The 25,360-nt window shown below is 33.3% G+C and overlaps 5 protein-coding genes and 1 non-coding gene across 9 annotated transcripts; 3 read left to right on the forward strand and 3 right to left on the reverse strand.

The window, feature by feature from the left end:
• Positions 1–343: 343 nt before the first annotated feature.
• LOC103838140 lies at positions 344–1,235 on the reverse strand. Its single transcript, XM_009114563.3, has 3 exons — positions 885–1,235; positions 558–693; positions 344–486 (listed from the first exon to the last, which is right to left on the reverse strand). The coding sequence occupies exons 1-3, from the start codon at positions 1,046–1,048 to the stop codon at positions 430–432; spliced, it is 357 nt and encodes a 118-aa protein (XP_009112811.1). The 5' UTR covers positions 1,049–1,235; the 3' UTR covers positions 344–429.
• A 14-nt stretch (positions 1,236–1,249) lies between these two features.
• LOC103838139 (protein PAM71, chloroplastic) lies at positions 1,250–4,642 on the forward strand. Of its 2 annotated transcripts, XM_009114561.3 has the most exons (12): positions 1,253–1,563; positions 1,647–1,710; positions 1,924–2,127; positions 2,230–2,283; positions 2,362–2,423; positions 2,497–2,565; positions 2,663–2,714; positions 2,958–3,032; positions 3,111–3,240; positions 3,352–3,422; positions 3,631–3,678; positions 4,391–4,642. In XM_009114561.3, exons 1-12 carry the CDS (start codon positions 1,430–1,432, stop codon positions 4,460–4,462), a joined length of 1,035 nt encoding a protein of 344 aa, XP_009112809.1. In that variant the 5' UTR covers positions 1,253–1,429; the 3' UTR covers positions 4,463–4,642. The 2 variants fall into 2 exon arrangements, with proteins under 2 accessions (XP_033135359.1, XP_009112809.1); XM_033279468.1 differs by lacking the exon at positions 2,230–2,283 and having other exon boundaries at positions 1,250–1,563.
• A 2,390-nt stretch (positions 4,643–7,032) lies between these two features.
• LOC103838138 lies at positions 7,033–10,333 on the forward strand. 2 transcript variants are annotated; one of them, XM_009114559.3, is made up of 2 exons: positions 7,033–7,283; positions 7,837–10,333. In XM_009114559.3, the coding sequence occupies exon 2, from the start codon at positions 8,109–8,111 to the stop codon at positions 10,047–10,049; it is 1,941 nt and encodes a 646-aa protein (XP_009112807.1). In that variant the 5' UTR covers positions 7,033–7,283; positions 7,837–8,108; the 3' UTR covers positions 10,050–10,333. The 2 variants fall into 2 exon arrangements, with proteins under 2 accessions (XP_009112807.1, XP_009112808.1); XM_009114560.3 differs by having other exon boundaries at positions 7,045–7,283; positions 7,834–10,333.
• A 638-nt stretch (positions 10,334–10,971) lies between these two features.
• On the reverse strand, positions 10,972–11,055 carry TRNAL-CAA. The gene has a single exon. It is a non-coding gene; the product is annotated as a tRNA-Leu (tRNA).
• Positions 11,056–11,887: 832 nt separating this feature from the next.
• On the forward strand, positions 11,888–16,816 carry LOC103838137 (putative cell division cycle ATPase). 2 transcript variants are annotated; one of them, XM_009114555.2, is made up of 18 exons: positions 11,888–11,986; positions 12,098–12,182; positions 12,339–12,577; positions 12,923–13,044; positions 13,128–13,216; positions 13,310–13,348; positions 13,431–13,524; positions 13,634–13,682; positions 13,796–13,884; positions 13,966–14,030; positions 14,109–14,608; positions 14,693–14,780; positions 14,883–15,014; positions 15,235–15,803; positions 15,950–16,088; positions 16,199–16,267; positions 16,352–16,468; positions 16,564–16,816. In XM_009114555.2, exons 3-18 carry the CDS (start codon positions 12,357–12,359, stop codon positions 16,675–16,677), a joined length of 2,496 nt encoding a protein of 831 aa, XP_009112803.1. In that variant the 5' UTR covers positions 11,888–11,986; positions 12,098–12,182; positions 12,339–12,356; the 3' UTR covers positions 16,678–16,816. The 2 variants fall into 2 exon arrangements, with proteins under 2 accessions (XP_009112803.1, XP_009112806.1); XM_009114558.2 differs by having other exon boundaries at positions 12,353–12,577.
• Positions 16,817–20,456: 3,640 nt separating this feature from the next.
• LOC103838136 (defensin-like protein 269) lies at positions 20,457–25,252 on the reverse strand. Its single transcript, XM_018654694.2, has 2 exons — positions 20,829–25,252; positions 20,457–20,729 (listed from the first exon to the last, which is right to left on the reverse strand). Exons 1-2 carry the CDS (start codon positions 20,878–20,880, stop codon positions 20,524–20,526), a joined length of 258 nt encoding a protein of 85 aa, XP_018510210.1. The 5' UTR covers positions 20,881–25,252; the 3' UTR covers positions 20,457–20,523.
• Positions 25,253–25,360: the final 108 nt, after the last annotated feature.

The raw sequence follows: 25,360 nt of genomic DNA on the forward strand, positions 1-25,360 counted from the left end.
TTGTAACATATTTATTTAAATACTTATTGTTAAATATCATATCGAAATAAATATGAAACTGAATATTTGAATTACATATTTATGTTTCAAATATTTATATTGTATATTAATTTAGATATTCAGATTGCTTTTTTTCCAGATTTTTCAGATTGTTTTTTCGAGTTCGGTTAATAACATTTCAGATTCAAATATATTTTTGTAACACTCTACAAAATTCATTCAGGTTTTTTTTACATTTGGGACCTGGGTATAGAATGAGTTTTTTGGTTCGAGATTCGTTCGGATTTTGGGTTACGAATTATATGCCGAGCCCTATGCACTACTTTGATTTTTGCTGGGCTACTAGTACATATCAACCATCTAGTTTATTGATCGGCGGTCGCAATAGGAAATCATCCGTAACAAAGTAAACTCATGAATTAATAAAATCTAAGAAGGTTCATAGAGGCCGAGCACATGACCATCGAGACATCTCACAGATGCAACCTGGTTATCAAAGAAACGTTAACTCATCTGCAGAAAAGATAAAAGAAGAAGGTTGCTCTGTTTGCTTTTACCTTGCCATGGACTTCAAATTTGATAGAGCCATCGAGTTCGGCACCTAACTCCATAAGTTTGGAGATTGATGTATTAATGTCAGTCACAGTGAACGACAGTAGCGAAGAGTATCCCTTCTCACTCACCACATGGTCACTGTATCAAAACAATTAATCCTTTTATCTTTGCAATGATTAGACACTATATGATCAACCTTTTAGTCAGACATGCTTTACAGTGAATTGAAGGCGACCAAATAAAAAAAACTACTCTAGAGAAACAAACTCAGGAAAAAAAAAGTTTCAGTGAGACAAATGATCGAACAGGTGATCTGCATTGATCAATACCTGGGAGATTGCATAAGAGCTAGCTTGAGAGGACCAGACTGAAGCTCAGCCCAACGTAAAGTGACGACATTGACGGAGAAATCAAGACCTTGCGCGTAGAATCGAGCAGCTTTTGGTACATCTTTGTGTAGCTGCAAAATCCACCTGAACGACGCCGTCGCCATCTCTTACTTTCTCTCGTACGATGACTTTGGTAATAATAAGCCCACGAACCAACTTAACACGATGCCGTTTTGATGTCTTCAGTATTCTCTACAACATTTGATTCACAGTTTCATCAGTGTGTTTATTTTGATAAATAATGGGCCTATGTTGGGCCGCATACACACATGTGTTGTTTATTGAATAAATCGCTTTGACACACGTGGAGGCGCGCACGTAACAAGTTGAGTGGATTTTCACTATCTTCAGACAACCAAACAGAACCAGAGGTTTCTCTTTTCTTTGCCAGTAAACTAAAGAATCAAATATTTCACACTGTCTGCGAAGAAGAAGATAGATTGAACACACAAAACTCGGGGAGGAGGAGTAGATTTAAAAGAGAAATGCTTAGTTTGAATTCGCTTCTTCGTCTTCCATTCCCAAACCCTAGTCCTCCTAACTCTTCTTCCTCGTCGTCGAGGAGATGCGTCTCCGCTTGTCCAATTCCGGTCGGTTTTTCGGTTCGATGCATCTCTAGGTATGTTTTGTTCTCTCCTAATGTTCATCGGCTTTTCAATTTGCTCTGCGAACGGAACTTAGTGTCTTGACAATTCTGTGCAGACGTTTGCGTCGAAATGAACCTCGGAGATGTTTCCAACGGGATGAAGCTTATTACCTCGATGAGGTGACTTTGATTCTTTTTTTTATTTGAATCTCGCTATTTTTGAATTGCTTTGTATCCTAATGTGGTAGTCTAGGGGTTAGTATAGAGACCTTGGAGTTGATTAGGATTCATTTGAAGGTTGAACTAAGATGGAGAATTGGAGAGTATGTGCGTGTGTGTGTGTGTGTATTTAATGCATAAGCTAAGTTGTTTGGTTTTGCTCTTTTTGTTCAGAAATCTGAAGAAAAAGATAGAAATCTTGATGTATTGGTCGGCACATCGATAGCTCACTCGACACAGAGAGTTCTGAAGCTATTGACTGTATCTGCTCCGCTCGCATTACTGGGAACTGACCCAGCTTTTGCGGTTACGCAACTTCCCCAGTCATTTGTCGCTTCTCTTGGAGACCTCGGAGACATTAGCTCAGGTTTTGCTTCGGTTAGATAATCTTCCTTTTTTGCATTGAACCAGAAACTATGTCTTCATCTTCTTCACTGTCAGTCTTATAAATTTTACAACTTTCTCTCTCTCTCTCTGCAGGCCTTCTTGCTTATATTTTTCTCTGAACTTGGAGATAAAACTTTCTTCATCGCGGTATGGTGTTGAGCTTCAAATGTTAAATCTACGCTTTAGAAACGATTTATTGACACTGTCTTGCGGTGGTATGTGTAGGCCCTTTTAGCAGCGAGGAACAACGCTGCTACTGTTTTCGCTGGGACTTTTGGCGCTCTTGGGTATGCTTTCTTTTCTCAAACACTTTTCACTTACTATGTAGAGAAACGTTACTAAATTTTGGTAATTTTGCAGGATCATGACGATTATATCTGTAGTGCTAGGACGAACTTTCCACTATGTCGATGAAATTCTTCCATTCAGGTTTGAGAAATGAAATAAAAAAATTCCGGCTCAAAATTTATGTTTCAGGTTTAAGTTTGATGCTGAATCAGAATGTCAATGACTTGAAACCACACAGGTTTGGTGAGACGGATTTGCCTATAGATGATATTGCAGCAGTTTGTCTCCTGGTAAATCGTTATTCATTCACCTTTCTAAGTAGAGCTCAGGGGGTTTTGGTTTGGAACTTTCAGTTTAGTAAGTATATATATCTACCAAAGAATGTTGTTCGGACCCGTTTGGTATGAGTTTTTTTAATTGAAGTTTAAGTCTCAGGTTCGACTAAACCAAATGAAGATTTTGATTGCTTTTAATATCTTACAGGCTTATTCTTAACCATGACATAGTATTTAACCATTTTTTGTTGCATTTAGGTTTACTTCGGTGTTTCAACGTTAGCAGATGCTATCTCTGATGATGGACTTAAAGCTGAGGAAGAACAGAAAGAAGTAAACTCTCTTTTTAGCCTTTTGACTTTTTTTTATATTTCCATAGACATTCAAAAACTCAATACTTGTTTTCTACAGGCAGAACTAGCGGTTTCAGAGCTTTCAGGTAACGGAGCCGGGTTAGCAGCAGCCGCGAACACCATCATCAGCACTTTCGCATTGGTTTTTGTTGCGGAATGGGGTGATAAATCCTTCTTCTCAACTATTGGTTAGTCTTTAAACTTTTAAACTTTCCATCATATAAACTTGGCCAGCATTATTACCAAAGCTCAGTTCCAAAAAATCCAATATGCATTATAATCGTTTTAATTATTTGAAGCTCTTGCGGCTGCATCATCGCCATTGGGTGTCATCGCTGGAGCATTGGCGGGTCACGGTGCTGCGACTCTGGTCAGTTATAGTTCATTTTCTTTGTCAGAAATGTATTAACTTATACTACCACCCTAACAACTAGGCTAATCAAAAGCATTTATAAACCCTAAAAATCTTAATATTGATAGGGCTTTAAAACCCATCAACGAGGAGAACTGTTACTCTCCAGAAACTTGGAACACAAGAACCATAACTTGCTACTTGGATTTGTTTTTCCTTATTACAGCTTGCGGTTTTGGGAGGTTCTTTGCTAGGAAACTTCTTGTCAGAGAAGGTATCAGATATCTTTATACATATATATTAGTTCCTAAAAGCATATCCTTGGAATTATTCAGCTTTTATTACACAAAACACAGATTCTAATGGCAATATTACTAGCTTTTATCCTTAGTTTTTTTTTCCAAAACCCCCTTTTTGAGTTTTGTTTTAGTCAAAGGATCTCTTTTTGCACTTTATATATAAGAAAGTGAGAGAAGTTAGAGATTAAGGTTTTTATTCTATGGCAAGTGGCAACAAATAGGCTTCTATGTTCATTGATCTCAATCCTTCCACATCATTTGGTATCGATTCCTCCCCTCCCCCAGAAAGAGTCAAAATAACATCTTTTATTGTTTTGATTCTTTCCTGTGTCCGATTTAATCTGTCAACAACGTGATAATATTCCTAAACAAATAAGCTAAACGCCAACAAATCTTTCAGAAAAAGTATATGAAAAGAGTGTTCGACGTTAGGTTTTGAAGTTTATAGTTCTGTTTGAAGACTTTGGATTTAGAATTTAGATTTTAGATTATATTTTAGTAGTTTTATATAGAACCTTTACTACTATCATAACTCTTACAATATTTTTTTTTCCTTTGATAAACAAACTTTCTAAAACTGCTTTTTGGAGTTGCTCAAAAATTTAATTCTTTATTTATTGAAGTGTTTTGAGTGAGAGAGAATTCTTAACAGGAAGGTAAGCTAAATGTTTGTTTTGTTCAAAACAGGCAATAGCTTATGTCGGAGGAGTTTTGTTTCTCGTGTTTGCTGCTGTGACAGTGTCTGAGATCATTACGTAAGTGACGAAATTAATAATGATATTTCTTTTCCTCTTATTTGTTTGTGAATTTAAAATACAATTTCATGTTATTTGTAAATTTTATCATTGTTTACTGTCCACTCTTTTTCTGCTAACTATACTGTGGATTCACAGTTTTCATGTGTACTATCAAGCATCGATGCATTTGTTTTAGTGGTTAGAGTTGCTTACAGGTCAACAACATAGGTAATAATCTTATTATGTTTTTGAAAGATATGTCCAAACATAACACGTGTTCGGGACAGTAAAGAATATAAAGGAGTCGAACATGGTAGAGCATATTCTTTTATTATTCTTCGTGTAAAGGTATATTTAAATATTATAATCGTGGATCTGTAATAAAGTATATGAAAAGTTACAAATTTACACGCTTTATAAGTTCCACTCCCAAATGAGTTTCTTTTCTTGTAGCTTGTAGTTTTATTAAATAAAAAGAAAAGATTAGAAGAAAAACTGTAGAAAGAGCACGTACAGAAAGAAATAACTTTTCCCACCTATATTCAAAATCACAAATAAAATGCAAGTTGTCTATTTTAAAACTACATATTTATATAAAATTATCAAAATTTGATATTTAATGTTGAGAAAACTAAAAAGTTGCAGCTACCGGTATCAATAGTAAAATATACTCCATTTGTTTCTTAATGATAGGCTTTCTAAAAAAAAACTTTTGTTTCAGAAAGATGTAACTTTTGTGTTTTTTATTAAAAAATTGTAAAATTCAAGAAAATTAATTGACTTTATTGAATTACTATTGGTTAAAAGTTATTGAAAATTGAAAATTACAGAAAACGATACATTTATTATGGTAGGTTAATGTGTTTTCTTAATATGTGTAAAAATACTAAAAATTCTATCTTTTAGAAACATATGGAGTATCTAACATGTTATGTACTGATCCATATGTTTCAAAATAATGTATATTCTAAAGTTTTCACACTTATTAAATAAACACGTAAACTTTTGACAATAAATATATTATTTTCCGTCTTAAGCTATTTTATATAATTTTTAACCAATCAAAGTTTAGTAAATACAATTAATATCTTTGAAATTAAAGTTTAGTAAATTTACAATTAGTAAAACATGGTTTTTTCAAAAAAAAAAATTCTAAAACATGAAAGATTCTGAAACGGAAGGAGTATTTTATTGTTGTTGATAAAACTCTAACACGCTTTAATTGAAAAGAGTAAACAACAAAAAAATTGTTGAATTTGAGAATCAAAACATCTGACCCCAAAAGAGTAAATCCATTTTTACAAAAAAAGGTAACAAAATCTAAGGTGTCTAGTTTACAAAAAAAAGAATCTAAGGTGTCTGCATGTGCAACCTGAACCACTCTTTGATCGTACGTGGGCCTTCTTCTTTGGTTTCTTAATACGGACAATGAATGATATAGCAAAGGGAAGAAACGATGTCGCTTTATATATTGTTCTCAGAATAAAAATAAAATAAAAATCGTGAAAATTAGGCTATCGATCGTAGACATTCCCGAGGGAATCATAAGGGCCCACACAAAGAGGCAAGTAGGGCCCAGACTCATAATCACAGAACCAAATTGAACGGTGACGAGCCGCTGCTGCTTCAGCCGCCACGCACTGCGTTATGCTGACGCTGGCAACCGCCGATTGTTGATTCGGTCATACGCTAATTACTTAAATTCATTCATTACCAGCAACATTAATCTTTCTTAATTCTTGCAAGAAGCTCATCTATTATTTATTACATTGTTCAACTTAAACCTTAAAAAAACTTGTTCTCGAAATAGTACTCCTTCTATTTTAAAATATTTGATGTTTTGGATGAAAACACAAAAAATAAAACATATATTTAAAAAAATAGTATTTAAAATATGAATTAAAATTTATTCAAGCAATCATAAAAATACCAAAAAACATCATTGGTGACCCAGTTTAAAACTAAAATTAATATAAAATACCATATATTTTAAAATATTATAAACTCTCCAAAACATCATCTATTTTGAAACAGATAGAGTATCTCTTTTTATTAAAATATGTATGAAATAATTAAATTACCTTGTATATTTAATACATTTTAATAAATTTGTTGCAAGACCAAATATAAATTTGCTGGAAAAATGTTTTTATATTTAACATTTTACCGAGAAAAAAGCATTTTTATTAGTTGACCTTCTATTTAACTGCAATTGATACAGTAGTAAGAAAAAAATCTTGCATACAAATTAAGACATCTGAATGTAAGAGAGGTAATAAAACTTGCAACATATAGTTAAAAACGCAGAGAAAAACAACTTGACTGAAAAGAGAAAAAAAAGGAAATGAGGAAAAATGGGATGAAAGTGGAGGACACAACCAAATCATGTTTTGACAGGTAATTAAGTATCTTTTTAGCTGTGCTTACAAACAAATAATTAATTTAATTATTGATTTATTTTGCTCTGATAATGAAAATAATAATAATCCAACACAAAAAATGAAGGAAGAAGACGAGAAAAGGGAAATGGCACGTGCCAAAGATTCGGAAGGCACGTGTGGGGGAAAACAAGTCTTGTAAGCCCTGTTTTATTTCCTCCTCTTATTTTGAGATTCGATGATTACCACTCCTTTGCTTTGTTTCTCCTCTATTTATATATCTCCTTCAACCTCTCTCGCCGGCGCTGTAAATCCCCAACCCGAAACAAGAAGAAGAACACGAAGAAGAAGACAATTGGTGAATAGTATTCTTTTAAAGAATTTCGTTGAAGAATTGCGGTTTGATTAATCATTTGATGCCGTGAAAATCTCTAATCAGATTCAAAAAAAGAGAGTTGAATTGAGGTAATACTTCATCCCCCAAATCGTTATTTTAATTCGTAGGTTTGACTTTGTGTGTTCGATTGATTTGCATGTTTGTTTGATGAAAATTGTGTTAAAAGGATGAGTCTCTCTGAGATCTCGGTCGATGTATGTTTTCGTTGGAAATTGAGCTCTTTCGAATTTATTCCGTTGCTTTTTGTTGTGTTTTCTTTTTAATTATTATCTCTGAAACCGATGGAGTTAGTTCGTGTCGGTGAAAGACTTAGTTTTCTAGCGGTGCTCTCGTTTTGGTTGTTTTATGTTATATCTCCCTCGTCTCATAAACGCTGAGGTTAATTAACGAATTAAAAGACTTCTCTTTTGAATCTAATTTCTGATGAAATCCATTTATCTTTGTTATGCTGTCACAATCTTATTATTTATGCTTGTTTTTTTTTATTTTCTTGAACGGTTTTGTTAACTTGGTAGCCACTTGAATTTCTCACTGTTTTTGTTTTCCTTTTCTCTACGTTAATTGCAATGAAAGTGACACTCACGTGAATATTATCTTGTTTGTTTTGTTGTTATGAAGCAGGATCAGGATGGTTAGCTGCTACTTTAATACTTTGGTCAAGGTTGAGAGTTAATTCAGAGAAAGTATTGGAGTCAGCTGCCAGATTTGGTTTTGGAACATTTAATTTGAGAAATGGATAGGTGTGATACCTCAGGATTTGTAAGCGGAGGTGGAGATGCTTATAAGGTCTTCTAACTCTTAGTACTACTACTGCTGCTGTGGCTTTTTCTCCTCGAACCCCCGGAAGTTTGTGCTCTTTCTCTTGAACAGTTTTCATCTTTTTAGTTGTGACCATGCATGCCAGATTCCAAAACACTGCCTTTGCTTCTAAGTCTTCACCCAATTCTTTTAAGATCTTGGGCCGTTCCCTTCAAGTCCAAGAATCAGAGGCCGCCGCTGATACTACTCTGCGTCTTGATTCCCTTTCCTCTCCACTTTCCAACTCAATTGGTACTAAAAGAAAATGGAAGGATCAAGAAGCTGATCCTTTACTCTCCTTGAGGCTCGGTCACTCTTCAAGCTCTTCTGATAGCAAAGGGAGTTCGGCAACTGCTTCCATGAGTTTATCTTCTGCCAAAGAGATCGAGGAAGCCTCCTCCATGGATCTTGACCTCGACTTTACCCTCCATCTTGGCAAAGAGAAACCTGCCTCCAACCATAAACCAGCTAATCTGAAAATGAAAGAGTTGCAGGTCCCCTCCCCAGAATTTGATCTGGAGTTGAGTCTTTCCTGTCAATCTGAGATCACTGCGGTCCAGCAGCAGGCGAACCAGTTTCCAACTCTTGGGGACATGCTTCGTGCAACTAATGAAGGATCCACGTCACGTGGCTGGAGACCAGGGTTTGCATCATCACCTGCATTGCAAGCTTTATCAAGCAAAGAAACAAGCTCCTTCTTAGCTCATGCTCCTAAGAAGATAATCATTCCTTCTGCTCCTCATGTTCTGGACCTGTCATCTAGCTCGGCAACAACAACAACTACAACAACACCAATAAGTTCCGGTACATGTACTTCCGTTTTATCTCAGCAGTTGAAGCCACAGCATAAGAGTTCTTCTAGTTCCAAGCTATGTCAAGTTGAAGGATGTCAAAAGGGCGCAAGAGGCGCGTCTGGCCGTTGCATTTCCCACGGTGGTGGACGTAGATGCCAGAGACATGGTTGCCACAAAGGCGCTGAAGGTCGAACTGTCTACTGTAAAGCTCACGGAGGTGGCCGAAGATGTGAGTTTCTCGGATGCACCAAAAGCGCTGAAGGCCGTACTGACTTCTGTATAGCTCATGGAGGTGGGCGAAGATGCAGCCATGAAGATTGCACACGAGCTGCTAGAGGAAGGTCAGGGCTCTGTATCAGGCACGGTGGAGGAAAGAGATGCCAAAGAGAGAACTGCACAAAGAGCGCTGAAGGGCTTTCGGGACTCTGCATCTCTCACGGAGGTGGTCGTCGATGCCAGTCCAACGGATGCACGAAAGGAGCGCAAGGGAGCACTATGTTCTGCAAAGCACACGGTGGTGGTAAACGGTGCACGCACCCGGGTTGCACCAAAGGCGCGGAGGGAAGCACGCCGTTCTGTAAAGGACATGGTGGAGGTAAAAGATGTGCCTTTCAAGAGGGTCATCCTTGCTCAAAGAGTGTTCATGGAGGTACTAATTTCTGCGTGGCTCACGGCGGTGGTAAGAGATGTGCGGTTCCTGAGTGCACTAAGAGCGCTAGAGGAAGGACTGATTTTTGCGTCAGGCACGGTGGAGGGAAGAGGTGCAAGTCTGAAGGATGTGGGAAAAGCGCGCAGGGTAGTACTGACTTTTGCAAGGCGCATGGAGGAGGGAAGCGTTGTGCGTGGGGTCATCCCGAGACTGAGTATGCGGGTCAATCTTCTTCTGGTCCTTGTACCTCGTTTGCTAGAGGTAAGACTGGTCTTTGTGCACTCCATACCAGTCTGGTTGAGGATAACCGGGTTCACGGAGGAATGACTGTGACTTCAGAGAGCCAAGAACCGAGAGTAAGCAGCAGCGAGGAAGAGTTTAGTGGTTCTCAAGACATGAACATGGATAGGATGAAAGCGAGAAGCGCTGTTGGATCTCCAGAGACTGATATTGATCTCAATGAGAATGAAACAGGACCGGGCTTGGCTCCAGAAGGAAGAGTCCATGGTGGAAGTTTGATAATGGCGATGTTGGCTGGTAGAGAGGGTGGCTCTGGCTCTGGCTCAAGCAACCTGCCTAAAAGGTGGGTGTAAAGTTAATAATTGTCTTCAGTTTGCTTCCAGTCTTTAATTCTGCACGTGTGGAGTAGTATGTTGGCACGTGAGAGTGAAGTGAAAGTGTTACGGAGTCTTGTGTTTGTTCTTGTTTAGGTTTGTGTTTAGAGAGTACAAAAGGGATCAAAGTCTCTATTCTGTGTCTTATTTTCCTGTAGATATTGAATTTATGGGTTCAAGCAACGTTATTGTGAATTGTCAAAACAGTCTTATCTTATGATGATGATGATGATGAGAATAAAAGTCATGTCTTTGTTTGCAGATTGCAAGTTTAATTGCTTCTTTATTTGTGTTAAGATCATGTTAATGTTTACTCTCCTTGTCTAACCAATTTAAACAACTAATAGGTGCATATTGAGTTATGAACAAAATATCATACATAAATGATCAGATTAGGAGATTTTTTTTTATCAAAGAGGAGATTTATATATTAGATAAAGATATATTAAGAATTTAAGAGCTCAGATCATCTATATATGATCCATGGTTTCGAGAAAACATCCCCACATTGATCTTGCTTTATTCGGAAACTCAAGCTCCACCTTGTAAACTCGTTTCAGTGACATCTCTTCTTTGATGCTTTGTCTTTGTTACTAGCTTATATGATTGTCAGCTCTGTAAATAGTTTTCTTCTCACTCTATTGCATGTTTATACAAGACAAATGTATTTCTTTTTTTGACAACATAAGACGACTGTTTAGGAGATATATTGCATTAGTTAATACTTTATTAGCAAATTACCCAATATTTTTTATGAATCGACCAAATTATATATTAACATCTCTGATCTCTCTTCATGATGTTTTGTCTTTGCTACTAGCTTATATGATTGTGAGCTTTGTAAATAATTAGAAAAATGGCATATAAATATATGGAAGGTACAAAAATAAAAATAAACAAATGTCAGAAGTGGGATTTGAACCCACGCCCTCTCTCGAAGACCAGAACTTGAGTCTGGCGCCTTAGACCACTCGGCCATCCTGACTTTTGTTTTAGTAGCACATTCTTAAATAAATATCGTATAATATACAAATATTTTATCAAAGAGAAAAAGATCGGCTCTTTTAAAATATAAAGCCTACATATATACGATTACTTCAAATGGGTTAGTTAGATTTCTCTTTTGAGACCATTTGTAAAGTCGATTAATTACAACGCGCATACAAAGGCACGTCGCACCCACTCCTCCAAATATAAACAACACAAGTTCACGCGATATATTTGGGTGCGTGGCGATAAGATGATGGTTCAGACATGCTGCGAAGATAGGAGAAGCCATACCTTTCGATCTAAGCCGTCAAAGTATCCCCTTACGTGGATCCTATTTTGTAATCCAAATAAACCATGCCTTCCAGATCTAACAGTCATGCTTTCTACTAGTTTCTGACTTTCTGTGCCTTCTTTTATTTTATTTCATTTCCAGTTTCAATTGATTTCTCTATCGTTTTTGGGGTACAAATCTAGTTTAGATATATACCCATAAACTATTCAATCATTAGAAATAAATCATAATCTCATTTTACCGCGCCTAATTTTACAGCATTTGAACAAAATATTTTCACTTTTTATCTTCTAATATCATTAGTTTGACATGCAGTTCTAGAATTGCAAAACTGAGGTATATTTTACTGAAACAGTATACATTTGTCCGGACTGAAATGTCAATTTTAGAAATACCGAGGAATAAGTTGAAAGAGCAACAGAATTAAAGGGTATTAAAGTAAGAAGCGGCAAAATCGAATTAAAAACTGCCAAAACCGAACCCGCTAGCCGTTGATTTTACGACACGCAAGCAAAGTCCCGTAATGAGTCATCAGTTTTCATGTGTATGTATGAAGTAGTGTATACACTCATCTCATAAAATACACACATCTCTTGATTAAAAAAACAGAGAAGCGATTCCAACAAACAAATCTGTAAGAAAACCCTCTAAATCTCTTATTCGCCGCCGTCTCCGCCTCATTTCTACCGCCTGTGATGACGTGCACAGTAGATCCGGTTTTAACATTGGTTTCTGTGATTTTCAGACAGTTTGAAGCGGTTTATGTTTCGTGAGAAAGTAAAAGAAAGAAACTGCTGAAGAAAATACCTTACGACACCTTAAACAACAAGGTTATTTTTTTTCTTGTTAAATAATTCAAACTACTTGGAAAGTTTGTGTGCGTTCTAGGTTTGGATGTTATTATATGATTTAATTATTGTTACACTTAGTATTTTTCGTATAGATCTTAATATATATATATGATATTACTAATACTATGTTGTTAGTTTCGTTCTGGAAGAACAATGGATAGCAAGCAGATGTTATTATCGGCGCTCGGCGTGGGCGTTGGAGTCGGTGTCGGTTTGGGCCTTGCTTCAGGCCAGGCCGTCGGAAAATGGGCCACCGGTAATTCGACGTCAAGTAACGCCGTTACGGCGGATAAGATGGAGAAGGAGATACTCCGTCAAGTTGTCGACGGTAGAGAAAGTAAAATTACTTTCGATGAGTTTCCTTATTATCTCAGGTAAATTTATAAACTATTTTAATTCATTTTCTGATAAATAGTCGAAACTTTTCCGAACTTCAAGACGATAATACAACTATAGAGATGATACTAAAGTAAATAAAAAAGAGTCATGACAGGTTTTTTATTTTTTAAAGTATTAAAATTAGATTATTATCAATAAAAACGGATAAGATATTTGATGGAGTGATAGAAATAAAAGTGAAGGCATGTGAGTTTCTGTTTATGTACGGCGGGGATGGTCTCATTGTCTTCTTGTTCTGGCACGTGGCACAAACAGTCAGATCCTGTGATCTTTTACTCCCTAGATGTTTGGAATTATTCCGTTCATCAATGTTGATGCAGTGAACAGACGCGAGTGCTTCTAACAAGTGCAGCTTATGTCCACTTGAAACACTTTGATGCTTCAAAGTATACCAGAAACTTGTCTCCCGCGAGCCGAGCCATTCTCTTGTCCGGCCCTGCCGGTTAGATTCTGATGATTCGATCTCAATATGCCGTTCTTGAACCCATTTGGTCATGTTTTGATTGGTAACCCGTTTCTTTGCAGAGCTTTACCAACAAATGCTAGCCAAAGCCCTAGCGCATTTCTTTGACGCCAAGTTACTTCTTCTAGACGTTAATGATTTTGCGCTAAAGGTACCTTAAACCCTTAACCAATAATCTGTTTGTTTATGTGAGTTTTCTATGTTGTGAACCTTAAATCTACTTTTTTATTGTGTGTGTTTCCAGATTCAGAGCAAGTATGGCAGCGGAAATACAGAATCATCGGTAAGCGGTTTACTGATTTGGTTTACATATAGTGTTTCTGGTTTCTTGCATATGATCTAAATTGGAAAATTCATTATTTTAGTCGTTTAAGAGATCCCCATCAGAATCTGCTTTAGAGCAACTATCAGGACTGTTTAGTTCCTTCTCCATCCTCCCTCAGCGAGAAGAGCCCAAAGGTAAATGTCTAAACCGACTCTGCTTAACCTGTCTAATGGACCTGGTGTTTAATGAACCTTACTATATATCGAAGCGTAATTGACATTGTTCATTGATGACTCTGTTTAGCTGGTGGTACCTTGAGGAGGCAAAGCAGTGGTATGGATATTAAATCAAGGTAATGTTTGTGCCCTCTACTTCAAATTTTCAAGGAACGTTACTATATTTGTTAACAATCAAAACTTATGTGGAAGTGTATCGTTTAACGTGTGATCCATGATCAATATACAGCCCAATGGAAGGCTCTAGTAATCCTTCAAAGCTTCGTCGAAACTCTTCAGCAGCTAATATAAGCAACCTTGCCTCTTCATCAAACTCAGGTCTCATCAATGACACTAAATTTTTTTAGTCTAATATTTATTCCGGCACGTAGACTAATAATATATGATTCCATTTCTCAGCGCCTCTGAAGCGTACTAGTAGCTGGTCCTTCGACGAAAAGCTTCTAATCCAGTCTTTATACAAGGTAACGTATTATAAACTATGCATTTAGGTTGTTATGAGTATTGTTTATAACATGTTGCAACTACCAATTTAAATGCAGGTCTTGACCTATGTCTCCAAGGCGAATCCCATTGTGTTATATCTTCGAGACATAGAGAACCTTCTGTTCCGCTCTCAGAGAACGTACAACCTGTTCCAAAAGCTTCTCCAGAAACTCAGCGGACCGGTTCTCATTCTCGGTTCGAGAATCGTGGACTTGTCCAGCGAAGACGCTCACGAAATCGACGAGAAGCTCTCTGCTGTTTTCCCTTATAACATTGACATAAGACCTCCTGACGATGAAACCCATCTCGTTAGCTGGAAATCTCAGCTTGAGCGCGACATGAACATGATCCAAACTCAGGACAATAGGAACCATATCATGGAGGTTTTGTCTGAGAATGATCTTATATGCGACGACCTCGAATCAATCTCTTTTGAGGACACGAAGGTTTTGAGCAATTACATCGAAGAGATTGTCGTCTCTGCTCTCTCGTACCATCTGATGAACAATAAAGATCCTGAGTACAGAAATGGAAAGCTCGTTATTTCTTCCACAAGGTTTTAAAAGAAAACCCTAACTTGTATTAGAAGCAAACCTCAATGCACATAATGTTACCAATATATTTTTTATTTCGAGGTTAGTTTGTCGCATGGATTCAGCCTCTTCAGAGAAGGTAAAGCAAGTGGTCGTGAGAAGCTGAAGCAAAACGTTAAGGAAGACACATCCAAGGTGTCTCTCTCTATGCTCTATTTTTAACTGAAAAGTGAAAACAGAGGATTCTGACATGAACAGAGTAGAACCAATAGCTTGTCTGTTTCTTAACTGTTTTAGGAACCAAAAGCTGAATTAGCGGCTGCTGTTAAACCGGATAGCAAACCAGAGAGCGTCATCGCCGCAAGCAGCAGCAAGACCGAACCGGAGAAGGAAGCTAAATCTGAGAAAGCAGCAACTCCCAAAGCTCCGGTATGTTTGATCTAATCTATTATTTTCCGGTTTGTGCCCGGTTGGGCCCTTATTCTTGATTTAAAAAAAAAATACATTCAAAAAAAAAATCTATTATTTTCCGGTTTGTACCTGGTTGGGCCCTTATTCTTAATTTAAAAAAAAAATCACTCAAAAAAAAAATATATTATTTTCCTACTTGGTTCAAATCTTTGTCAATGATGTTAACCATATGGAACAGGAAGTTGCGCCGGATAACGAGTTCGAGAAACGGATAAGACCAGAAGTAATCCCAGCAGAAGAAATCAACGTGACATTCGAAGACATCGGTGCACTCGACGACATAAAAGAATCACTACAAGAGCTTGTAATGCTTCCTCTCCGCAGACCAGATCTCTTCACAGGAGGTCTCTTAAAGCCCTGCAGGGGAATCCTGCTCTTCGGTCCGCCTGGGACCGGTAAAACAATGCTGGCTAAAGCCATAGCGAGAGAGGCGGGAGCCAGTTTCATAAACGTTTCCATGTCGACCATAACTTCGAAATGGTTTGGAGAAGACGAGAAGAATGTTAGGGCCTTGTTCACTCTGGCTTCGAAAGTGTCGCCCACGATTATATTCGTGGACGAAGTTGATAGTATGTTGGGACAGAGAACGAGAGTTGGAGAACATGAAGCTATGAGAAAGATTAAGAATGAGTTTATGAGTCATTGGGATGGGTTGATGACTAAACCTGGTGAGCGTATCTTAGTCCTTGCTGCTACTAATCGACCTTTTGATCTAGACGAGGCCATTATCAGACGGTTTGAACGAAGGTACCCTCAAGCTACCTACTTTTTGTGTACCCTTTTACATTTAAACTAATGATAGGGTTTTGGTTTAGATTTTTGATTCATCGGTTTATTTTGATTTGGTAGGGGTTTAGATTGGTTTAGTTAGTTTATTATTTTTCCTTCCATAGGATTTTGGTGGGACTACCAGGTGTAGAGAACAGAGAGAAGATACTAAAGACATTGTTGGCAAAAGAGGAAGTGGATGAAAACTTGGATTACAAGGAACTTTCAATGATGACAGAAGGTTACACAGGAAGCGACCTCAAGGTTCGATTTTTTTCTTTTTGAATTCATCCCTTTTTTTTTTTTGCACATTTTGAATTCATCCTAAAATAAAAAAGAAATGATCTTTCCTGACCGTTGATTTACCTAAACAGAATCTGTGCACAACTGCTGCGTATAGGCCAGTGAGAGAACTTATACAGCAAGAGAGGATCAAAGATACTGTAAGAAATCATATTATTCTAGGGTTCTTTCTCTCAATTTTTTTTGTTTGATTTTTTTGTTATACGTAATTAATTTTTTAAAAGGAGAAGAAGAAACAGAGAGAGGCTACAAAGACAAGTGAAGATGATGAAGGGAAAGAAGAGAGAATTATCACACTACGTCCGTTGAACAGACAAGATTTTAAAGAAGCCAAGAATCAGGTTTGAAAGAGACTGAAGCACATTTGTTCTGGCATTTATTATATATTTGGAAAATAGCGTTCAAGTTCTAAAACGTTTTGAAATTGAAAACGCAGGTGGCAGCGAGTTTTGCGGCAGAGGGAGCTGGAATGGGAGAACTGAAGCAGTGGAATGAGTTGTATGGAGAAGGAGGATCCAGGAAGAAAGAACAACTCACTTACTTCTTGTGATGATGATGATGATGATGAATCAAATGAATAAAGACACGGTACTATGTTGGATGTGAACTCAGTTTGGTAATGTAATAATATTATGATGACCTTTTTCATGGTTTAATAATAAGAGAGGAAAAACGATAATATTTAATTATCTTGATCCCTAACATGTATTCCGGAAAAATAAATTATATTAGGTTACTCGATTATATATCCAGGTCTGGGGTTCAAATTTCAGACTATATAATTTATTTGCAGATTACAGGAAATTCAGGTTTCAAGTCTCAAAAAGAATGATTTATTAAACAATTGTGCAGACTACGAAAAAAAACTTACAAGAGATCTTTAACACGGTGCAAATAAATCTAGTCTGGAGTGAATTTTCATAGGACGGCTCGGGTGATGCAGTTAAACGTAGGTCTTCATAAGGCAGATAGTATTATCAGTTGTCAAGTCGTCTATGTAATCTTTCTCATATCATAATTGTAAGATCATAATAAATCAGCGTTAAAAAAAGATTATATACAAATTATATATATGCTTAATAATACATCATAAATAAACACTAAGACTACCGGATGGTTTCCTCTACTATGGGTAGAAATAATAATTTTAACAAAATATTTTATTTTTATTATACTTAGTGTAAAAAAAATTCAAATTTCTGACACAATTCGGTTAATTAGAAAACTAACTTGTTTATTCGAGAATACTTCTAAAAAAATCTTTTTCTGATATTTTTAGAATAAAAAGGAATAAAAATAAGCCAATATTTACAAAAAAAAACCTAAATGGTAGACTTCGTAGAAGTATTTTACCGGAAGAAGTCTTCTTAAAAAAGATTTATGTGAAAGTATTCTAGGTCAATGTTAAATAAAATTTCATTTTATATACAGTTAAGAGACTTTTTAATATTTTTTTGTTAATTCATCTTAAAAAAGATTTATGTGAAAGTATTCTAGGTCAATGTTAAATAAAATTTCATTTTATATACAGTTAAGAGACTTTTTAATATTTTTTTGTTAATTCATGTATATTAGTCAAAATTTGGGCTATTCAATTAAATTGATAACTTAATTAGTGATAATTGTAGAGAGACCGTATGAGTTTATTTACGTTGATGATAAAAAAAAATGGTGACAATTGTGAGGATTCCAACATTCATGTTTATTAATGTTTTTACCTATTGAGATCATGCTTTTAAGACCCAAAAGTATTATACATTAGTTTTTGTATAATTTTTATTTTTAACAGTGCTGAATAATTTCAAGATATATTTTTTAATTTTCAAAAGTGTTATGTAGTTTCAAAAATATCAAGTCATGTGGTTTAATGTGTCTTTTTAGATCGTAAGATATACCTTTGAACTTTCATAAGATTTAAATTTTCAATTTTCACTTAAAAGTTAACTTTTCAGCTTAAATTTTAATTTTCCGTTTAAATTTTTTGCATATTTTAAATTCCCGTAAAGTTTCCTACTTAAAATTTAGATCTTTTGAGAAGACTTCCCGGAAAACTTCCTAAAAGACATCTAGTGAAAGTGTTATATGTTTGAACTTATGTGATGTTAGATCTTTAATTTGTGAATATGACTATGTTTTTTAGAAGTCTTATTAGTGGAAGAAATATGTGTATCATCCCAAAGACACATGCAATGAGAATAATGGGGTTTCATCTATTTAACTTTTTTCTATAAGATACCTACTAAAATAATTGTCTGGATTAAAAAAGCTTTTAGATTTAGAAATACAATCTTGGCCATTTTGCTTATGCAGTTGAGGAAGTAACAATACTGAACCTCTCCAGGCTTAACAAGGCTACACACTTTACCACTGGTCAGATCATTTGTTAATAGTTTGGGAGATCGGCATGGAAAATTAATCCAGGAGAAAAAAAATGCTGGCAAAGGTTTGGAGTTATGTGATTTCTCTTCCTTACAGTGTAGAATTCTTTCATCGAAAGCAACATATTTTACGCAGCAGGGGAATTTCCCATACTTTTGTTTTTTTTTCAGCGAGTTTTTACTTTCATCTTTAACATCGTATAATAACTTTCAATGAGTCGAAACTTTGGTTATTTCGGTAAAATGTTCAAAGTGCTTAGCTGATCTTAAGCATATGAGTCCCAAAATTCAATTTTATCACATGTAGGCTGTCAATGTGGAAAGAGAGATTTTCATGTTTACCACTTTGTTGGTACTATTACTCATGTTTATCATTACTAAAGAGACATTTTCAAAAATACATTCTTCATAAAGAAATAAAAGACTCTTATACTTTTGTTCTCTATATATATAACAAATATTTTTTTTAATAAATAAATAAAAAAATTTATGTTTTCGAATTATAATTTTTCTAATTCAATTTTTTTTTTAAAAAATTTAACTTTTTTTCGAATTTATTTTTTCAAACTTTATTTTTGGAAGTCGAATTTATTTTCTGAAACTATTTTTTAATTTTTTTTAATTATTTTTAAGTATTTTTATTAGAATCCTAAACTTCACATTCTAAAAATCCTACCCCACCCCTCAACTCTTAACCTTTAAGTGTAGATTAATTAAAGCTAGCGTTATAATTTTTTTTTTCCTTTTTAAAATTAATAGTAAAAGTGGTTAGTGTAAACATGAAAAGTGATATTATGAATGTGGTATTTTTAATAATTTTCCATGTGGAAATTGTTATGTTTACTCAAAATAATATTTATACTGTGTAAAATTTCTAAATATAATACTAGGCTAACCAAGTTATGTGGATCAGATCATCCAATGTAAAACTACATAATTACAAATATCATGATTTATTTTGGATACCTGAAGTAATCAATATGGTTAACAAAAGTAAAATTTGTGCAAGGAACTTAATTGTCCACTCATCTACTCTATTAAAATATAGTCCTATTTTTTATCTACCATACACAAATCTATGTTAGACCATTCATTAGAAATTTAACTAAACATGCTAAAATTACTCATATATAATATTCTTCTAACAAAAAAATATACATCTAAACATTAACATTTCTAAGAAAAAAGAAATATATTGTCATTGGGTAATTATCATTTGACTGTTTATCATATTTAATATAGATCATATTTAATATATTTCAGTAACTAATTTTGAAATTAAATAGTATAGCCTAATTCTTTTTAAATTATCAAATTAATTTTTTATATAAAACAAAATAAATAATATTTTATTGGTTGTAACATTTTATGTTTGATATTTTAGTATAAATAAAAACATTAAACTGAAATATAATATATTAAATAAAATAATATTTTAAAATATAAAAAAAAATTAATTTATTCACATAAAAACATTTCGAGAATAAAATTTTCTAAACAAAGAAGCTAATAATTTTTTTTATTAATTCATATAAAATTAATATTTAAATTAAACTATTAATATTGATGTTGCATTTTAAATAAATAAACAAAAATACTTCATTAATATATGATTTGTACAATATCATCAAACAAATTTCAACAAATAAATTTTTTTAAAATAAAAATTATATACATAAAATTGATATTAAATATATTTCTTTATAACATATTTTATATTTTAAAAGTTAATTTAAAAATATAAATATATCTGCACGGATGTGCGGGTTAATATCTAGTCTTTTATTAAAGTAGAGTCAGTATGGTTAGTTTAGATATCCAAAATATATGCACCTTACCTCTACACAATATCTTTTTTTTTTTTTTTTTTTTGATCAACACACACACAATATCTTTAAAACAAACAAAAACATATTTTTTTTAAAAAAGAACAAAAATAAACTGAGAAAAATAAAGTGCATGCATCATATCAAACATTATTGATTTATTTCCTGAAGTAAATTAATGATCAAATTTTTTTAACACTCTCCGCAGTCACATTGGTGATTAGTACATTTTTGAAATTTGCACGAATCAAAACAACTATTTTTGCAATCACTATTTTTAAAGCAACTCCCAAAATATTGATTTGGTTGGGCCAGCTTTGGTTGACATGATGCTCGAGCACAATCTTGCACATATCGTCCAGGTTTCATTAGTTCCCTTGCGTTTGATATACAGACACCTATAAAACAGAATTTAGTATATGCACTTTCATTCCAAATATCAAACTAGTTAGGCATCACACATACATATATATACATAGAGAGAGAGAGAAACAAACATGAAAGGAGTGCGACCTGAACAATAAGCAATGTTGTCTTTGATACTGTCATGTCTTTTACAGTTTGTACTCGATGTATATGTTTTATGATTGTGCTTTGAGATTTTTTATATGTCTTAGTGTCTATTTATATAATGTTACGAGGCATAGAAATGGTAGGTAACATATAAAATTTCTTCTCTGAGTAGTAAGTTGTAGCCAATACATGAACAATGAGAAGAAGAAGAATAACATGAATCAAAGGAAATGGAAAGGAACAAAACAAGAATAAAATCCACAGGATAGAGTCAAATCTACACAAAAATCAACCATTTCCACAAATTGTACAATTTTTTAAAAAGCCAGTTTAATTATGTCTCTAAATTTTGTGATAAATATTTTTTTTATATATATTTAAGTAAAAAAAAAGAGTGAAGAAGAGATAAATAATACCAAATGTTAATTAGTAATTTTTTTGACCAAAAAAAAAAATTAGTAATCCAAATTAAAATTAAGTTAAAATAAACAATTTCTTCTATTATATATAAAAACATACTTCCAACCCGATTTTTTTGTTGAAATATATTGCATCAATTAAATTTATTTATTTTATTTGTAATCAATAATTATCACACAACAATTATTGTATAACATTTAAATCCAAATAAATTCAATACATTTAAAACTGAATTAATCATCTATATACAAGTGGATCCAATTATAACTTAAATATTTAACTATTCATAAAAATTAAATTTTAATCAAAATTTTCATATTTTATTTGTTAAAATATTTTTATAAGTAATTATTATGAAAATATAATTAATTATACGAAATTACTTACTTCTTTTAACATAAGTTCATTTTAATGAAACTTTTATATTAACAGTTCTTTTATTTTTATAATTTAATAATAATTATAAATATAATTTACGTTTATAGTATGTAACCAGATTTTGTAATTATTTTATTTTAATAATTTTACCAAAAATCAAAGTATTATCATCAAATTTTTACATGTACATGTCATAATAATTAATAAGAGAGAAATCATGTTATCTTTTCGACTTTTCTTTCAAAATGAATGTGGTGATGACATATAAGCAAAATTTAAAAAAATCACTTCCCAAATAATTTTTAGGAGATATCACTTTTTGGTTAGATAGTGGCTTATAGATATTTTGTTTTCTATATCTCATTCTAAAATGTATTGATCACTAATTCACTTGTGGACAATAATGTTAGAAATGATGTATGCACTTTATTTTTTCTTGATTTACTTTTGCTTATTTGTAAAAATATTTTTTCTATTTAATTGACCTTGAATACAATACAGATAAAGTGCATATATTTTGGATATCTAAATCAATCATATGGGGACTACTTTAACAAAACTAGATTGATAGTTAAATTCATTGCACAAATTCACAATAGTTCGAACCATTATCGAGTGTGATTGTGATTTTGATTAACTTTTGATAATTTTAACAAATTTAACTTTGGTGGTCTTTTTTGCAGCAACCATGGTGGTCTATTTAGATAATTTGTGGATGCAAATAATTATTCCCCTCATGTTACTAATATTGATAATTTCATATATCAAAAATCAGATTATTGGGGGGGTTATGTATTGTTTACAATTGGATAATCTAGGAGGTTATTGGGAGATGAATTTGTATAGAGTTTGTGAAATTTATGTTGAAGTTTACACAGTATAAAACAATATTGTTGGGATAAAATTGCATTTTTCACATAGACTAAGACAACCTACATGTGACTTGTGTTGCTTATGACTTTTAATTAAACGACATATGGGCTAAAATTAAAATTTCGACCTCACATTCTTAAGATCAGTAAATGCTTAACTTTGAACATTTTACCCAAAAGACCAAAATTTAAACTACATGATTGTTTTTTGTTCTTCGGTAGTGTGATCATGCTACAGTGATATGAGATGATTGAGTATTAATGAGAAGAGAGAAGCCAATTACTTTAACCAGTATTAAACTCTTTCCAATAATCAGGAGTAACAAAACTAGGAGGAAAATAGTGTGTACATGTTAGGCAACTAGAACCAAACAACTCAACGAATTGACAACCACAACAATTCAATTCATAATATCAAAAGCAATGGGGTAGGTATAAAATTCTTTTAGGCGAGATAATTTTTTTTGAACTTTTACATTTTTAACAATTGATAATTATAGTATATTCTGACTCGTATCCATACCTGATATAATGGACTGACTTTAAACTTTATGTTCTGATTTAAAGATGAAAACTAGAGATTAAGCTGCCCGCCTAGGTGTAAACTTTTACCTTTTATAAAAAAAAATTTATGATTAGTGTTATATAATTTATGTGTTCTCATAAAATTAATCGTATATGTATTTGAATATTTTTAGGTTCATTTATATAGAATCAAATCGGATAACATATATTTTTGGTTATTTAGTTATTTTTAATTTGGTGAACGATCTATTTCTCCATGAGAATTATCATATAGCATATGTTATCTACTAAATTATGATCTCGTACTAGTTCTCTTTGAATATAGAGTTATAAACTTATTTCTCCCTAAAAACTTATATCTCTCTAAACCAATAATTCAAAACTTTATAACCCATAGACCATGGGTTTTACTGGTTTACACTTAACCAACCAACTTAACCAAAACTTTAATTTTTATTTTTTAAAAGTTATTTTATCAAAAAATAAAAAAATAAATCAACAAAGAAAATGAGTCCCATACAAAAATTGATTCATTTCAATAAATACATTTTCCTTCATCTCAAATGGAGCCAAATCTCAGTAACTTTATGTAAGTATATAATTGATTCACCAAAATTGACTCTTTCTCTTTCTTGTCAAACACATTAACCGAAGATCAGTATCAACAGAGAAATTGAAGCAATATCTTCATTGATTACACTCTCATACGCAATCAAATCTTCAACTTCAAATGGCATAAGAACAAAACTCGACTAGCTTTATACCGGTCTCGCCGCTCTCTCAAATCTCAATTCTGACTTTGACCGATCTCTCACATCCCTAATGTTGGCCGTTCTCGTCTCTCTCACAGCCTGTTACGACCTCGTTGGATCTGGCGGTGGAAGGGAGAGCTGTGGGAGGACTGGCGAATTGCGACGGGTTTGAGTTTACTCCTCACCGGTGACTTTCACCGCGGAGGGAGGATGGAGAAGAGTAGGTGTTAGAGATTGGGATGCATACATGTTGATGAATCAATTTTTTCTGGGAATCAATTTTTTTTAATTAAACTTCTTATATATCAATAAAAAAATTAGAGTTTTGATTGGTTAAGTGTATACCAGTAAAAACCATGGTCGATGGGTTATTAAGTTTTAAATTATTGGTTTCAACAGAAATAAGTTTACAGTTTATGAATTGGAGAAAAATAAGTTTATAACTTTTGATTCAGGGGATACTAGCATCAGGTCATAATTTGGCCGATATCTGATATTATATGATGTTTTTTTGTGGGGAAATAGATCGTTGATTTCTTTAGTTTGGATTTAAAATATTCAAACCGAATAGTTTAGTAAGGTTATTTTTAGTACAAATATCCGAAGATGTTTCAGATACATTAATTTTTAGATATTAAAAACAAATCCATACGGACTTGGAGGACCTTACTCGAAATCCAAGATCTACCGGAAAATTCATGTGGAGTCTAATTTCAAAGTCCAAAAAAAAACATGATATCCGAAAGAAATAACTGTACCTGAATGGGTATCCGAAAGTTTATGCCTAACTAATAATGAAAACAAATATTAAAAAAAAAACTCTTTGTAAATAATTTTGAGTTTTTGCCACAAATGAAACAGTTTTGTTCAAACATGTCAAATTATTATGGTTAATATGATAATAAAGGATGTCAAAATATTATAGTAAAAATAATTAGTGAAATTGTTAAAAAGAGTGAAAAAATATAAAAGATATAATAAAACATTTCAAAGTAGTTAAGTTATGTTTTGTACTTTTGTAATAAATAAAGTCGAATTATTTAGAAAATAGGATAAATGAAATAGTTATAATTAATTAAAATGAAATGAAAGTTAGTAAGAAATCACTTTAAAATATACAATTACTGTTTTGTACTTGAGATTTAATAGAACAGACGAAAACTCTATGAAAATGAAAGAACAAAAATATGTTTATATACCCATCTTGCTTATAATATGTTGCTTTCGGTTTATACCCATCAAAACCTTAGCTAGCATTTTGTTTCGCCTGAATTATATTTGCCTTGCCAATCTTCCAAGTTATTAATATGTTGCTTTCGGTTTATACCCATCCGTGTGTGTAATCTTGTATAAAGTCCTTGAGAGATTCGAAACAAGTAAAAGGAATCAAAACCTGACGACGTATTATATTGAATTGCTAGTTCAATTTTGTTGGTGCGTTAAACTAGTGCAAAAAAGTCCCAGTTTACTTAAAATTGGTTAACGTTTCTTCTTTCAGATTATTAGTTCTCAGATTTTATTTATTTGAGTGCATAATCAAAAGTTCAAAACAAGAGCATATTTACAATC

Source organism: Brassica rapa, chromosome A09 (assembly GCF_000309985.2).
Source record: "Brassica rapa cultivar Chiifu-401-42 chromosome A09, CAAS_Brap_v3.01, whole genome shotgun sequence".
NCBI lineage: Eukaryota > Viridiplantae > Streptophyta > Magnoliopsida > Brassicales > Brassicaceae > Brassica > Brassica rapa.